A 16,446-nucleotide genomic window follows, 5' to 3' on the forward strand; every position below is an offset into this window, starting at 1 on the left:
ACACCTGTCAACAACAGTCACGTGACCAAGAAAATGTCATCTTTAACCATAAAAAATCGGTAAATTACATTTAAACAGCTGAGAAAGCTAAAATTGTAAAAGCGTGTCACGTGTTTGTGACAATTTACATTTTCAGCTGGCAACACTGTAAAGTTAAATTGACACCTGTCAACAACAGTCATATGACCCGGAAAATGTAATTTTTTACCTTGAAAAGTCTGTAAATTACATTTAGACAGTTGGAAAAGCTGAAATTATAAAAGCACCTCTCATGTGATTGTGACAATTTGAATTCGCAGCTGGCAACACTGTATAGTTAAATTGACACCTGTCAACAACAGTCATGTGACCAGAGAAATGTAATTTTTAACCTTGAAAAGTCTGTAAACTACATTTAAACAGCTGATAAAGTTAAAACTGTAAAAACGTGTCACGTGAATGTAACAATTTAAGTTTTCAGGTAGCAACTCTGTAAATTTTAATTGACACCTGTCAAGAACAGTCATGTGACCCGGAAAATGTCATTTTTAGCCAGTTAAATTGACACCTGTCAAAACTAGTCATGTAACCCGGAAAATGTCATCTTTAACCTTACAACGACTGTAAATTACATTTAAACAGCTGAGAAAGCTAAAATTGTAAAAGAGTGTCACGGGATCGTGACAATTTAAGTTTTCAGGTAGCAACACTGTAAATTTAAATTGACACCTGTCAAAACTAGTCATGTAACCAGGAAAATGTAATTTTTAACCTTGAAAAGACTGTAAATTACACTTAAACAATCGGAAAAGCTGAAATTGTAAAAACACGTCTTTTGGTCGTGACAAATTACATTTTCAGCTGGCAACACTGTAAAGCTAAATTGACACCTGTCAACAACAGTCATGTGACCCGGAAAATGCAATTTTTTACCTTGAAAAGTCTGTAAATTACATTTAAACAGTTGGAAAAGCTGAAATTATAAAATCACCTCTCATGTGATTGTGACAATTTGAATTCGCAGCTGGCAACACTGTATAGTTAAATTGACACCTGTCAACAACAGTCATGTGACCAGAAAAATGTAATTTTTAACCTTGAAAAGTCTGTAAACTACATTTAAACAGCTGATAAAGTTAAAACTGTAAAAACGTGTCACGTGAATGTAACAATTTAAGTTTTCAGGTAGCAACTCTGTAAATTTTAATTGACACCTGTCAAGAACAGTCATGTGACCCGGAAAATGTCATTTTTAGCCAGTTAAATTGACACCTGTCAAAACTAGTCATGTAACCCGGAAAAATGTCATCTTTAACCTTGCAACGACTGTAAATTACATTTAAACAGCTGAGAAAGCTAAAATTGTAAAAGCATGTCACGGGATCGTGACAATTTAAGTTTTCAGGTAGCAACACTGTAAATTTAAATTGACACCTGTCAAAAACAGTCATGTGACCCGGAAAATGTCATATTTAACCTTGAAAAAACTGTAAATTACATTTAGACAGTTGGAAAAGCTGAAATTGTAAAAACACGTCTTTTGGTAGTGACAATTTAAATTTGCAGCTGGCAACACTGTAAAGTTAAATTGACACCTGTCAAAACTAGTCATGTAACCCGGAAAATGTCATCTTTACCCTGGCAACGACTGTAAATTACATTTAAACAGCTGAGAAAGCTAAAATTGTAAAAGCGTGTCACGGGATCGTGACAATTTAAGTTTTCAGGTAGCAACACTGTAAATTTAAATTGACACCTGTCAAGAACAGTCATGTGACCCGGAAAATGTCATTTTTAACCTTGAAAAGTCTGTAGATTACACTTAAACAATTGGAAAAGCTGAAATTGTAAAAACACGTATTTTGGCCGTGACAATTTAAATTTGCAGCTGGCAACTCTGTAAAGTTAAACTGACACCTGTCAAAACTAGTCATGTAACCCGGAAAATGTCATTTTTAACTTTGCAACGACTGTAAATTACATTTAAACAGCTGAGAAAGCTGAAACTGTAAAAACGTATCACGTGATTGTAACAATTTAAGTTTTCAGGTAGCAACACTGTAAATTTAAATTGACACCTGTGAAGAACAGTCATGTGACCCGGAAAATGTAATTTTTAACCTTGAAAAGTCTGTAGATTACACTTAAACAATTGGAAAAGCTGAAATTGTAAAAACACGTCTTTTGGTCGTGACAATTTAAGTTTTCAGGTAGCAACACTGTAAAGTTAAATTGACACCTGTCAAAACTAGTCATGTAACCCGGAAAATGTCATCTTTAACCTTGAAAAAACTGTAAATTACATTTAGACAGTTGGAAAAGCTGAAATTGTAAAAACACGTCTTTCGGTCGTAACAATTTAAATTTGCAGCTGGCAACACTGTAAAGTTAAATTGACACCTGTCAAAACTAGTCATGTAACCCGGAAAAATGTCATCTTTAACCTTGCAACGACTGTAAATTACATTTAAACAGCTGAGAAAGCTAAAATTGTAAAAGCATGTCACGGGATCGTGACAATTTAAGTTTTCAGGTAGCAACACTGTAAATTTAAATTGACACCTGTCAAAAAACAGTCATGTGACCCGGAAAATGTCATATTTAACCTTGAAAAAACTGTAAATTACATTTAGACAGTTGGAAAAGCTGAAATTGTAAAAACACGTCTTTTGGTAGTGACAATTTAAATTTGCAGCTGGCAACACTGTAAAGTTAAATTGACACCTGTCAAAACTAGTCATGTAACCCGGAAAATGTCATCTTTACCCTGGCAACGACTGTAAATTACATTTAAACAGCTGAGAAAGCTAAAATTGTAAAAGCGTGTCACGGGATCGTGACAATTTAAGTTTTCAGGTAGCAACACTGTAAATTTAAATTGACACCTGTCAAGAACAGTCATGTGACCCGGAAAATGTCATTTTTAACCTTGAAAAGTCTGTAGATTACACTTAAACAATTGGAAAAGCTGAAATTGTAAAAACACGTATTTTGGCCGTGACAATTTAAATTTGCAGCTGGCAACTCTGTAAAGTTAAACTGACACCTGTCAAAACTAGTCATGTAACCCGGAAAATGTCATTTTTAACTTTGCAACGACTGTAAATTACATTTAAACAGCTGAGAAAGCTGAAACTGTAAAAACGTATCACGTGATTGTAACAATTTAAGTTTTCAGGTAGCAACACTGTAAATTTAAATTGACACCTGTGAAGAACAGTCATGTGACCCGGAAAATGTAATTTTTAACCTTGAAAAGTCTGTAGATTACACTTAAACAATTGGAAAAGCTGAAATTGTAAAAACACGTCTTTTGGTCGTGACAATTTAAGTTTTCAGGTAGCAACACTGTAAAGTTAAATTGACACCTGTCAAAACTAGTCATGTAACCCGGAAAATGTCATCTTTAACCTTGAAAAAACTGTAAATTACATTTAGACAGTTGGAAAAGCTGAAATTGTAAAAACACGTCTTTCGGTCGTAACAATTTAAATTTGCAGCTGGCAACACTGTAAAGTTAAATTGACACCTGTCAAAACTAGTCATGTCACCCGGAAAATGTCACCTTTAACCTTGCAACGACTGTAAATTACATTTAAACAGCTGAGAAAGCTAAAACTGTAAAAACGTATCACGTGATTGTAACAATTTAAGTTTTCAGGTAGCAACACTGTAAATTTAAATTGACACCTATCAAAAACAGTGATGTGACTCAGAAAATGTCATTTTTAACCTTGAAAAGACTGTAAATTACATTTAGACAGTTGGAAAATCTGAAATTGTAAAAACACGTCTTTTGGTCGTGACAATTTAAATTTGCAGCTGGCAACACTGTAAAGTTAAATTGACACCTGTCAAAACTAATCATGTAACGCGGAAAATGTCATCTTTAACCATAAAAAATCTGTAAATTACATTTAAACAGCTGAGAAAGCTAAAATTGTAAAAACGTGTCACGTGATTGTAACAATTTAAGTTTTCAGGTAGCAACACTGTAAATTTAAATTGACACCTGTCAAAAAAAGTCATGTGACCCGGAAAATGTCACTTTTAACCTTGAAAAAACTGTAAATTACATTTAGACAGTTGGAAAATCTGAAATTGTAAAAACACGTCTTTTGGTCGTGACAATTTAAATTTGCAGCTGGCAACACTGTAAAGTTAAATTGACACCTGTCAAAACTAATCATGTAACGCGGAAAATGTCATCTTTAACCTTGCAACGACTGTAAATTACATTTAAACAGCTGAGAAAGCTAAAATTGTAAAAGCGTGTCACGGGATCGTGACAATTTAAGTTTTCAGGTAGCAACACTGTAAATTTAAATTGACACCTGTCAAAAACAGTCATGTGACCCGTGTAAAAATATACGGGGTGTACCATTAAACATTTATCAACAGGGTGATTCGAAACATTTTCACTAAGTTTGTTAATTTTGATCTGCTACACCAGGGTGTGTCAAAAGTTAATAATTATAACAACTCTGCCAAAAACAACACTTTGTTTTAAAACCAAGAAAAATATACTGTCAAGTATTGAAGATCCTGAATATTTACACATTAAACTAAAGTAAAACTTACTTGGACCTCTATTGAAGGAATATTCATCACTTATAGATTTACAGGGTGTGACAAGTACTAAAAACAGTCACAGCTCAGACTAAACTTTAATTCTAATTAAACGAGATCAGTTCATTGGTCCATTATCTGTCAACCCTGTTGAAACGAATCCATTAAGACACATAGATACAAAAGAGATTAAAAATTCAGAAGCGGTAACCAGATCCGCCACAGGCGTCCGCATAGTGGTAAACAAACATAATAGGGCAAAACAATTTTCCGTCTAATTGGCCAGACACTGATCCGTTGGAGCACAAAGATACTGATCTTCACTAAAACCACCGAAATGGTGGGGCGAATATAAAAGAGGGTAGTGATACTAGATTGAGTTTAGTTACAATTATTTTTTTTTCTGAGGGTTACCATGTCCCAGTCAGACAATATGACTGCTTTGACAACGTCAAATGATGATGCCAACAGCTCCAAACGTTCTGATTTCAGTATTGATCATATACTGAACAGAGCAGGAAACAGCAATGAAAGGAATGTGGATAGTGATAAAGTAGATAATTTAAAGTTTCAGTGGTTGCAGTGTTCCAGGTATTGTCCTCCAAGAATACCAAGTGAGTAAATTGTTACTTATTTTTACGCTTCACGGTGAATAGTATAGAAAACTGCAAATAATGTGTTTATTTCTCACTAATTCTAATTTATCATTTTTATGATTTTGAAACAATGGTTTTCTGTTGTCATTATTTTTTAAAAGTTCTGTTATACAGGGTGGTCCAGTTTTAAGTGTCAATAATTCACCATTTGATAGCCAATCAAAAAATAAGTTGACTTGCATTGTGTCGTTTTTCTGAAAAACGTTTCCTAAGGAAGATACTGCAGTCCTCCAAATTTCAATTTAAAAAATCGTTTTATAGTTTAAAACTGAACATCCAAACCTTGTGAAAGTTCTAATTTGTACTGAATCGTCTGAAAACTTTTTTACTACTAGGAATGGTCTTATGATTCGCTTCCTCAGACTGCCATCCTGGTTGAGTGTCTAAAACTGGGATTCAAGAACAAAAAAAAATCCGGAAATCAAGACAAAGATTGTATTGTGCATGAAACTCATTTTTTACTACTAAAAATAATATAAAAGTTGACTTTTAATGCTAGAACTGACTTTACTAGGACTAAAGAGAGTCCAAAAGTATATTTTCAAGACTTTAATTGGTGTACAACTGAATTTTCTGAACTGGACAACTCTTCTGCATCTAGAAGTAAATTAAATTTTCGGACTATTTTATTTCTAAAAATTAGTTCTCAAGACTATTATTGTAGCATTTGATACCAACATTTTTTAGTTTTATTACTGAAGAAACTTGACTTTTGAAAATACTCTTAAACTCGATTTTTCAGTCTTAAAAAGCACTAAAAACAGTATGAATTTCTTAGAGATGCTACAATTTATTGCACCTATGAGTGTAGAAGTCAATTTAATAGTGAAGAAGCTTGAAATAACATTTTCAAGACTATGGTCAGTGGACACACTGGCTTTTAGGCCTGATAAGTCAAAAACTTTGTAAAGATAGTCTTGAAACTCGATTTGAGGCACTGAAAACAGCCTTAAAACACTAAAAACAGTCTAGTTTATTAAGAAATACCCGAATTTTTAGCACTGAGGTGTCTAGAAGTCGATTTAATAGTGACAAAGCTTGGAATGCCATTTTAAGTCTATGAAGAATGTAAAAATTGTTTTTTAAGTTTGCTATGTCAATAACTTGGTGAAGGTAGTCTTGAAACTCGATTTTCCAAACTGAAAGCAGTTTTGAAGCACTAAAAATAGTCCAGAATTCGAAGAAAATGAAAAGCAAAGTAAAAAGCACGAAAAGTTCGTTTTCAGGACAATTTTCATGAATCTAATGTTAATGTCCCGCATCTAAGACTATTTTCAAGACTAAAATATTGAAATTTGTCTTCAAATTATGAAAACTTTCTTCAAATGCAAATTTTAAGCTTCTGATGTCACTTTTCATTAGTTCAGTCACATTTTGGGGTTCAAGTCAATTTTTAAGGTTTAAATGTATGAATTTGTAGTAACAAATTCTTGAAAAAGTACTTAGTTTTTATGTCTACACGTCAATTTTCAGTATTAAAGTCTCTCGATTTGCATGAAAAGTCAATAAGTCTTTCAGTTTGTCTGGAAACTATGAAAACTGACTACAATAATAAAACTTCTTAAGTGAATTTTCCGTTTCCAAGACAATTTTTAAGTTGGGTTGGGTTAGTTTTGGGTCTTTGACCGTAATAACGTGTAATAAAGTGCTTGTTCCAAATTTGATCAATATTGCTGCAACGGTCTGACAGTTATGACAAAAAAAAACGATTTTTTAAACAGAAATTTGAAGGACTGTATTTTCCTTAGGAAGCACTTTTCAGGAAAATGACATAATGAATGTCAACTTATTTTTTAATTGGCTATGGATTGGTGAATTATTGACATTTAAAACTGGACCACCCTGTATAATAAATAGTTCAACTTTTTGCACTAAATTACTCTACTACACTAACCTATCAGTGCTTTACTTGTCATTTAAAATCCATTGATGTTAGCTAACTCAACTTAATAAAAATGACTCAATTACTGAATCGAGTTTCCAAAAGAGCCATAAAATGACCCACCAAAGATTTTTTGCTTATGGGCCATCCTGTATTTAAGATCATTTTTGAACTCTGATATAAAATATCTCAAATACCGTTACTAGTAGGTATAAGAGAAACATACAAATTTGGCTTTATTTTAACGGATAAAAGAACTATACAGGGTGTTTCATGAATATACCGACAAATTTTGAAGAGCGCTAGAAAACCTCTTACCAAAGTGTTTTAACAAAGACTATCTCTTTTTGTAACAATAATTTAAAATGAGATAGACACATGTATGTCACTTAGAAAGTTTGGCGCCATTTATTGCATTCACAGGAATCATAAATTGTTTCAAAAATGCCATTTGTGTTTGTTAGAAACTTCACCTGAGTGAAACAAGTGGTTTCTTATATACAGGGTGTCCTTAAAATGGGTGGATCAAATCAGGGATGTAAAATTTCCGGAAAAATTGGAAAGTCTGAAAATTCAAAAATAATTCATTTTAAGTATTTTTTCTGAAAAAAATCAGTTCTAGTTTTTAATTTTTCAAGAATCAATCAAGAGTCAACTTTGACGCCCTCTAGCGTCTAAACAGGGCGACTTAACCGTGCACGCTCAACGTCACGTGATATCCCCGTCATTAGCTTTCTTTTGTTATACGGTGGTTTTATACAGAGTGTTTCGAATAAGCGAGTTATGGACGATTTTCTGGAAAAGTGCACGGAATTTTAATCTAAATTAGGAAGTTTTTGGGCCTACTATACTAACGGCGACTATTTTGGATTTTCCTTAATCAAAGTGATTTTTTTAACTAATTTGAACCTGGGGAACACAAATCTGACGTCCATTTTGCTCTAACTGGCACCGTTTCGGAGATGACCTTAAAAATATGTCAATTTTGACACTTTAGGGCGTGGCGTCCTTGCAAAATGACATTTTGACAAATGACAGTTTACGTCAATTTTGTACTATTAACCTGAAGGTATTTAAGCAGTTGAGGTTAATTCTGAAAATAAAAAATATTCTTAAAAAAATCAAAAGGTATCATCCATCACCCTTGAAAATTCTTGAAAATTCCAGTTTTTATTTTTTTTTTAAAGTCAAACGGTGCATGGTATCAAAAAAGTGTATAGAAGGTAAAAACTTTAGACCTCTAACCAGAAACGTTCCTGAGATATTGAGCAAAAACTGCAAAAAACGAGAGTCAACTTTGACGCCCTCTAGCCTCTAAACGGTGCAACTTAGCCGTGCCCGCTCAACGTCACGTGATAGCCCCGTTTATTAGCTTTCTTTTGTTATACGGCGGTTTTATACAGGGTGTTTCAAATAAGCGAGTTATGGACGATTTCCTGGAAAAGTGCACCAAAATTTTGCTCAAATCGGGAATTTCTGCTTTAGAGGAGAGTGGTCAAAGTAAGGCTATAGGAGCAAAAACAATTGAATATGGATACAAACATTTTACATCCAGTAGGCCTAGAATTTGACGTACGTTCCAAAAATCCAATAAAAAATTATAAGTTTGGTTTGTTGCTCAAATTTGGGACAACCTGTATACTGATGGATTATCTAGGAATAAAGTAGACGAAAATATCTATAAGATTCATATTTGGTATTTTTTTTTATAAAATGAAAACAAGTTACAAGGATGTTAAAAATTCAATGAATCACCCTGTAAATTACTCCATTGTATGGTCAATAACTCGGTTATTTTGACAATTATCGGGCGGTTCAATATACCAATTTGTAGCCCTTGAAATTCTCTTTTGACCACCCTGTATAGTGTTTTTACCTAAAACGTCGAATAACTGAGCTATTTTACTGTTAAAACTGAGTTGTTTGTTGTAAAGTTTGAATTTTGACAGCCCAGAAGGGAGAACATATAGAACATCGGTTCAATTAAATCAGATTACTATACCCTTACATAAGTTTATAAATATTTTTTTAAAAATTCATATTTTATTTGAATTTTTAAGGTGTTATTTTTAATTTTAAACCTAGACAAGTAATCAAGAAAACAGTTTACAATATCTGATGGTGGACCCTTTTCTTAATTTCCGAGACCCTGCTGATTTTCTGTTTTACATAACGCGAAAATTACTTGTGGTTGTATATGGTGTTCTCCAGTCTCTTTATTACCAACCTCTTTGAATTCGACATTATAAAAATCACTCCCAGTAAGTTTATGAATAAATAATACCCATCCATGATAAGGGCGTCATACCCACGGAGTGGCTCAAATCTAAATTTGTTACCCTCCCCAAAAAGCTTGATGATTCATCTATTAAAGACATTCCTGAAGATAATTCACAATAGAATATTTAAACTAAATGAAGAACAGATATCTGAGACCCAATTTGGCTTTAGAAGTGCTGCAGGTACTAGAGAGTCTCTATTTCGATCCAGGTGCTGTTTCAGCGATGCAGGGACGTCAACTGCGATGGATACGCATGTTTCGTTCATTATAGGAAGGCGTTTGATCAAGTGCGACACACGCAAATGATGGAAGTTTTGCAAAAAGCTGGCCTGGATGGAAAGGACCTCAAAATCAGATGGCTTGTGTCAAGGTAGAATATTTCCTGTAATTTTCTGTACTCCCTGCAAGGTATTGAAATTGCAAATTCTACTAAATGGAGAACGATTGAATAACATAAGGTATGCAGATGATACCGTTAGTTTTGCAAACATCCTAGCTTACTTACAACTCTTAATGGACATTGTTACATCATACAGTCGACAATATTGTCTGGGAATAAACACCAACAAAACAGTAAATATCAGTAGAAAAAGTCAACAAATACATATACTTGGATGCCAACATAAATTGGGATCATTCTGTCGAAATCAGAACGAGTATTGAAAAAGCCAGAACAGCATTTGTCAGGATGAAAAATATACTTACAGTTACAGCTGTCAACGAAAATTCGTCTATTACAATGCTACGTGATATCGATCCCTTTGTTTACGCAAGCCTCCGGACTGTAGGTACCGAAAAATCCAACGAATACCTTGTACAGAGAGAATAACCAATACGGAAGTGCTGAGAAGAAAGGGAAAGGAAAAAGAAGTCCTGAATGCAGTTAAGAATCAAACAGTACAATATCTGGAACATGCAATGCGTAATGAGAGCTGATATGTCCTTTTGCAGAAGATTCTCCAAGGCAAAGAATAGGCAGCTTGAGGAACAATCAACCACTCAGCTATTCCGCGCTGCTGGGTACCGCTAGTCACTCTAAGAAGAAGACAAAGTTTCAAAATTATAATGATAAAAACCTATTGAACAACTGTAATAACTAAAAAATAAGAAACTACCGATCCCGAGAAACCGACTCCGCTCCAGGCAGGGGGTTGCCTGTCAGAACTGCAATGCTGTCTTTGCATGATGGCGGTTTTGACATAACCGCCCGCTGCCGAGAAGAATAGGACGTCAATGCTCCACTGGCCTACCACAACATGCCTTGCATATCCAGCAAACCTCATGGATTCTACCTACCCCGCAAAACATGGTTAACCCTAAATAGAATTAGAACCAAATGTGGGACACACACAAACAAAAATCTGGAAACACTCGAAAGTAAGGAAGAATACCGGAACTGCAGAAACATAAATGAAAAATGGTGCGGAATTAAATCAGCCGTATTGGAACCCTCAATAGACATGTTAAAGAAAGAGAAGCCCGCAGGAAGGAAAGAATGGATAACTGGCGAAATCCTTGATCTCATGGATAAGAGGAGAAGCTATAAAGGAAAAAATGAACAACGATATAAAGAAACACAACGAATACTCCGCTCAAAAATCAGGAAAGCAAAAGAAGACTACTATAAACAAAAATGCCAGGAAATTGAGAAATTACAAGCCAAACATGATAGCTTCAACATACACAAAAAGATCAAAGAACTCGCCGGCACCAATAAACAAAAGCAACTCAATATATTATACAACAACAACGGAAAAATAGTCACAGAAACAGTACAAAAACTAGAAATATGGAAAGACACAACTATTCGAAGATGAAAGACGACAAACCAATCTTGATAATATAGAAGGCCCGGACATAATTAAGGATGAAGTGACATATGCACTGGAGATGCTAAAGAACGGAAAAGCTGCAGGTCCAGACAACTGTCAGTGGAGATTCTTGATAGAGGAAGACCGGATTCATATTTTGGTAGAATTAATCAATACCATATATAGAACAGGAATAATACCAAATGGTTGCTATCAACTTTTATAACTCTTCCAAAAAAGAAAAATGCCAAGCAGTGCTCTGACTACCGTACCATTAGCTTGATGGCTCACATATTGAAAGTCCTGCTGAAGGTAGTCCATGGTAGAGTATTCAGGAAAATAGACATAGACATCGGCGATACACAATTTGGATTCCGTAAAGGCCTAGGAACAAGGAAAGCGCTAGTTTCACTCAATGTCCTGTCACAAAGATGCCTAGATAAAAATCAAGACATATATACATGCTTTATGGACTACAATAAAGCTTTCGATAAAGTGAGGCATGACTTGCTCATAGAAACATTAATAAAGAGAAGAATAGACCTCAGAGACATAAGAATAATATCAAACTTATACTATGGTCAAAAAGCAGTAGTACGAATAGAAGACATGACATCAGAAGAAATAGAAATACAGAGAGGTGTTCGTTAAGGGTGTATACTATCACCAATCCTCTTTAACCTGTACTCGGAGGACATAATAAATAGGGCACTTGATGATCTGAACATAGGCATTAAGATCAACGGCATGACAATAAATAATCTGAGGTATGCTGACGATACAGTTATTCTGGCTGGAACATACGAAGATCTGCAGACGCTAATTAATAGAATCAGACTATCACTGAACATAAACAAAACAAAATATATGTTGATGACAAAAAGAACTCAGGACATTCATAGGATATACGTAAACAATCAACCTATTGAGAGAGTAAGAGAATACAAATACCTAGGCACGACCATTAATGAAAACAACGACAGCTCACAAGAAATACGAATCAGAATCGAACAGGCCAGAAGCACATTTATAAAAATGAAAAGGCTTTTCTGCTGTCGGGATCTAAACCTGGAACTGAAAATACGACTAATGAGATGCTATGTGCTGTCCGTACTGTATTAAGGGATGGAAGCCTGGACGCTGAAGGTAACCGAAATGAGGAGACTGGAAGCGTTTGAGATGTGGGTATACCGAAGAATACTGAAGATTTCATGGGTAGACAGAATAACCAACGTGGAAGTGATGAGACGTATGAATAAGGAGAAAGAAGTTATTACGACAATTAAGGCCAGAAAATTGCAATATATGGGACATGTCATGAGGGGGGAAAAGTATCGAATATTGCAACGTATTATGCAAGGAAAAATCGAATGAAAGAGATCTGTGGAGAGAAGACGTAATTCATGGCTGAAGAACCTTAGAGAATGGTTTGGTTGCAATAACAACGAACTATTTAGAGCTGCGGTCTCCAAAAATAAGAATCGCCCTGATGATTGCCAACCTTCGAAACGGAGACGGCACCTGAAGAAGGAAGATTTTTGTTATGCTAACATTTGTGATGTAAATAAGCCATACGCTAAATAAATAATAACTAAAAACAATCTAATACCTGGAACACACGGGCTGATAAAACATTGTAAACGTTATTGTGACAACGAATAAACCTAATTTGCCATATCCTGTCTAACAAAGAATTGAACAAATATTCTGGATGAACAGTCTGTTAATTATAAAAGAAAGTCAATTGTACTGCTCATTGTCCGGCTGCGCAATCATTCACAATATCACTGCTCTATTGTACTAAACCCTACAATACAAGTAGCAAATGGTAACCCTAATGGCCTACCTCTGAATCTTTCCATCCTCAATGGGGGTTCAATTTCAGTAGCATTGTGTTCTATCTATCTGCTGTTGTAGCACAATGTCCTAAAAATACTTATCCTTTTTCAGGGCTACCCAGAAAAGAAATCCAAAAACGACAACTAGGCCGTCATCCCCGAATTCCTTTCACCAGTTTCCAGTTATCAGTTATGGAGCAAAAGTTTAAGGAAACGCCCTATCTAAGCACAGAAGAAGTAAACGCATTATCGAAAAAGTTGCAGCTTGCTGATATCCGAGTGAAAATATGGTTCCAGAACCGGCGAGCTCGAGAACGACGGGAAAAGAGCAATGTTGACCTAACAAAACCAAAAGAAGAAGGAAGAAGTTGTGAAGAAAATCGGCTTGGAAGTGGACCAGCTGATGAGGATAACAAAGTGTCGAGAAATAAGGATTATTCACAGTTAGATTTTAGTAGTAGTAGTAGCAATAATTTAAGCAAAGTTCCTCAAGTTAATGCATATCTTATGTCAAATGCAGTGCCACTTTTGTTTCCTTATGTACATTTTGTTAATAGTGACAATACAGAAGGAGAACCGTATTCCTGAAGTTTTTTTAACAGTAGAAAGAGTGTTAAAATTAGAATTTGCACTTACCGTCATTGAAGTTGATCTTTTCATTATATTTTCTAACTCAGCACACAGCACCTGTAAACATTTAAACCAAATACAGTCAAAGTTTTAAGAACACTTTTATTTTCAATTTGGTAACCTTTACGAAGGCAAAATGAAATTAAATTTCCTGTTAAATAACCTGAAAAAACACTGCAAAATTTGGAACAGCAAGAGAGAAAAACGGTGTCAAAGTTTGAACTGCCAGTAACACGGTTTGAAAAGACAGTCAGGTACAAAATCGCCTGTAAAACTCACTTGTAGTGAGAAAATGACTGTTTTAAGCACATTTTTGGAATCCTCATTAAATTTCCTATCCAATAACCTAAAACAACTTACACAATTTGGAACAGTCAGGAAGAAAAACGCTGTCAAAATTTGAACTGTCAGAAACACAGTTTGAAAGGACAGTCAAGGACAAAATCGCTGGTAAAACCCACTTGAAGTGAGAAAACGACAGTTTTAACCACATTTTGGGAATATTCATTAAATTTCCTATCCAATAACTGGAAACACTACAAAATTTGGTACAGTCAGGGAGAAAAGCGGTATGGTTTGTACTACCAGAAAGACAGTTTGAAAGGACAGTCAGGAACAAAATTGCCTGTAAAACTCACTTAGAATGAGAAAATGACTGTTTTAAGCATATTTTTGGAATCCTCATTAAATTTCCTATCCAATAACACAAAAAACACTATAAAATTCGGTAGTCAGTGAGAACAGCGGTGTCAGTTTGAACTGCCAGAAACACAGTTTAAATAGACAGTCAGGTACAAAATCGCTTGTAAACCCCACTTGGAGTGAGAAAATGACTTTTCAAAGCACATTTTTAGAATCCTCATTAAATTTCCTGTTCAATAACGTGAAAAACAATACAAAACTTGGAACAGTCAGGGAGAAAAACGGTGTCAAAATTTTAACTGCCAGAAACACAGTTTGAAAGAACAGCCAGGAACGAAATCGCCTGTAAAACTCACTTAGAGTGAGAAAATGACTGTTTTAAGCACATTTTTCGAATCCTCATTAAATTTCCTATCCAATAACCTAAAACAACTTACAAAATTTGGAACAGTAAGGGAGAAAAACGGTGTCAAAGTTTGAAGTGCCAGAAACACAGTTTGAAAGAACAGCCAGGAACGAAATCGCCTGTAAAACTCACTTGTAGTGAGAAAATGACTGTTTTAAGCACATTTTTGGAATCCTCATTAAATTTCCTATCCAATAACCTAAAACAACTTACACAATTTGGAACAGTCAGGAAGAAAAACGCTGTCAAAATTTGAACTGTCAGAAACACAGTTTGAAAGGACAGTCAAGGACAAAATCGCTGGTAAAACCCACTTGAAGTGAGAAAACGACAGTTTTAACCACATTTTGGGAATATTCATTAAATTTCCTATCCAATAACTGGAAACACTACAAAATTTGGTACAGTCAGGGAGAAAAGCGGTATGGTTTGTACTACCAGAAAGACAGTTTGAAAGGACAGTCAGGAACAAAATTGCCTGTAAAACTCACTTAGAATGAGAAAATGACTGTTTTAAGCACATTTTTGGAATCCCCATAAAATTTCCTATCTAATAACCTAAAAAAACCCCGGCTAAATTTGGTACAGTTAGGGAGAAAAGCAATATCAATGTTTGAACTGGCAGAAACACAGTTTGAAATGACAGGCAAGAACAAAATAGCATATAAAACCCACTTGTAATGGGAAAATGACAGTTTTAAGCACATTTTTGGAATCCTCATTAAATTTCCTATCCAATAACCTAAAACAACTTACACAATTTGGAACAGTCAGGAAGAAAAACGCTGTCAAAATTTGAACTGTCAGAAACACAGTTTGAAAGGACAGTCAAGGACAAAATCGCTGGTAAAACCCACTTGAAGTGAGAAAACGACAGTTTTAACCACATTTTGGGAATATTCATTAAATTTCCTATCCAATAACTGGAAACACTACAAAATTTGGTACAGTCAGGGAGAAAAGCAGTATGGTTTGTACTACCAGAAAGACAGTTTGAAAGGACAGTCAGGAACAAAATTGCCTGTAAAACTCACTTAGAATGAGAAAATCACTGTTTTAAGCATATTTTTGGAATCCTCATTAAATTTCCTATCCAATAACACAAAAAACACTATAAAATTCGGTAGTCAGTGAGAACAGCAGTGTCAGTTTGAACTGCCAGAAACACAGTTTAAATAGACAGTCAGGTACAAAATCGCTTGTAAACCCCACTTGGAGTGAGAAAATGACTTTTCAAAGCACATTTTTAGAATCCTCATTAAATTTCCTGTTCAATAACGTGAAAAACAATACAAAACTTGGAACAGTCAGAGAGAAAAACGGTGTCAAAATTTGAACTGCCAGAAACACAGTTTGAAAGAACAGCCAGGAACGAAATCGCCTGTAAAACTCACTTAGAGTGAGAAAATGACTGTTTTAAGCACATTTTTGGAATCCTCATTAAATTTCCTATCCAATAACCTGAAAAAACACAATGATTCACAATATCACCGCTCTATTGTACTAAACCCTACAATACAAGGAGCAAATGGTAACCCTAATGGCCCATCTCTGAATCTTTCCTTCCTCCGTAAACCAACACGTGAACTGAAACTTTGAGTTGACTTTCATTGGTTGGATGTTCAATGTTCTTATAAACTTTCTTAAAATAATTGGGGGTTCTATCTATCTGCTGTTGTAGCACAATGTGCTAAAAATTAAATTACTTTTGCACTTACCGTCATTGAAGTTGATCATTTCATTACATTTTCT

General features: G+C 34.8%; 2 protein-coding genes across 2 annotated transcripts in view; one reads left to right on the forward strand and one right to left on the reverse strand.

The window, feature by feature from the left end:
• The window catches only part of LOC145724456 (1,5-anhydro-D-fructose reductase), a 44,751-nt gene extending 28,318 nt beyond the window's left edge, over positions 1 to 16,433 (reverse strand). Inside the window, exons 1-2 of the mRNA XM_081972746.1 lie at positions 16,413 to 16,433; positions 13,653 to 13,703 (exon numbers count right to left, since the gene is read on the reverse strand). Of these exons, the coding sequence (XP_081828872.1) occupies positions 13,653 to 13,703; positions 16,413 to 16,418 (57 nt within the window). The 5' untranslated portion in view covers positions 16,419 to 16,433. The remainder of the gene's footprint in view (positions 1 to 13,652; positions 13,704 to 16,412) is intronic.
• Positions 4,647 to 13,744, forward strand: LOC145724459 (uncharacterized). Its single transcript, XM_081972750.1, has 2 exons — positions 4,647 to 5,162; positions 13,129 to 13,744. Exons 1-2 carry the CDS (start codon positions 4,964 to 4,966, stop codon positions 13,602 to 13,604), a joined length of 675 nt encoding a protein of 224 aa, XP_081828876.1. The 5' UTR covers positions 4,647 to 4,963; the 3' UTR covers positions 13,605 to 13,744.
• Positions 16,434 to 16,446: the final 13 nt, after the last annotated feature.

This window comes from Ips typographus, linkage group LG2 (genome assembly GCF_016097725.1).
Source record: "Ips typographus isolate SLU linkage group LG2, UJ_Ityp_2.0, whole genome shotgun sequence".
NCBI lineage: Eukaryota > Metazoa > Arthropoda > Insecta > Coleoptera > Curculionidae > Ips > Ips typographus.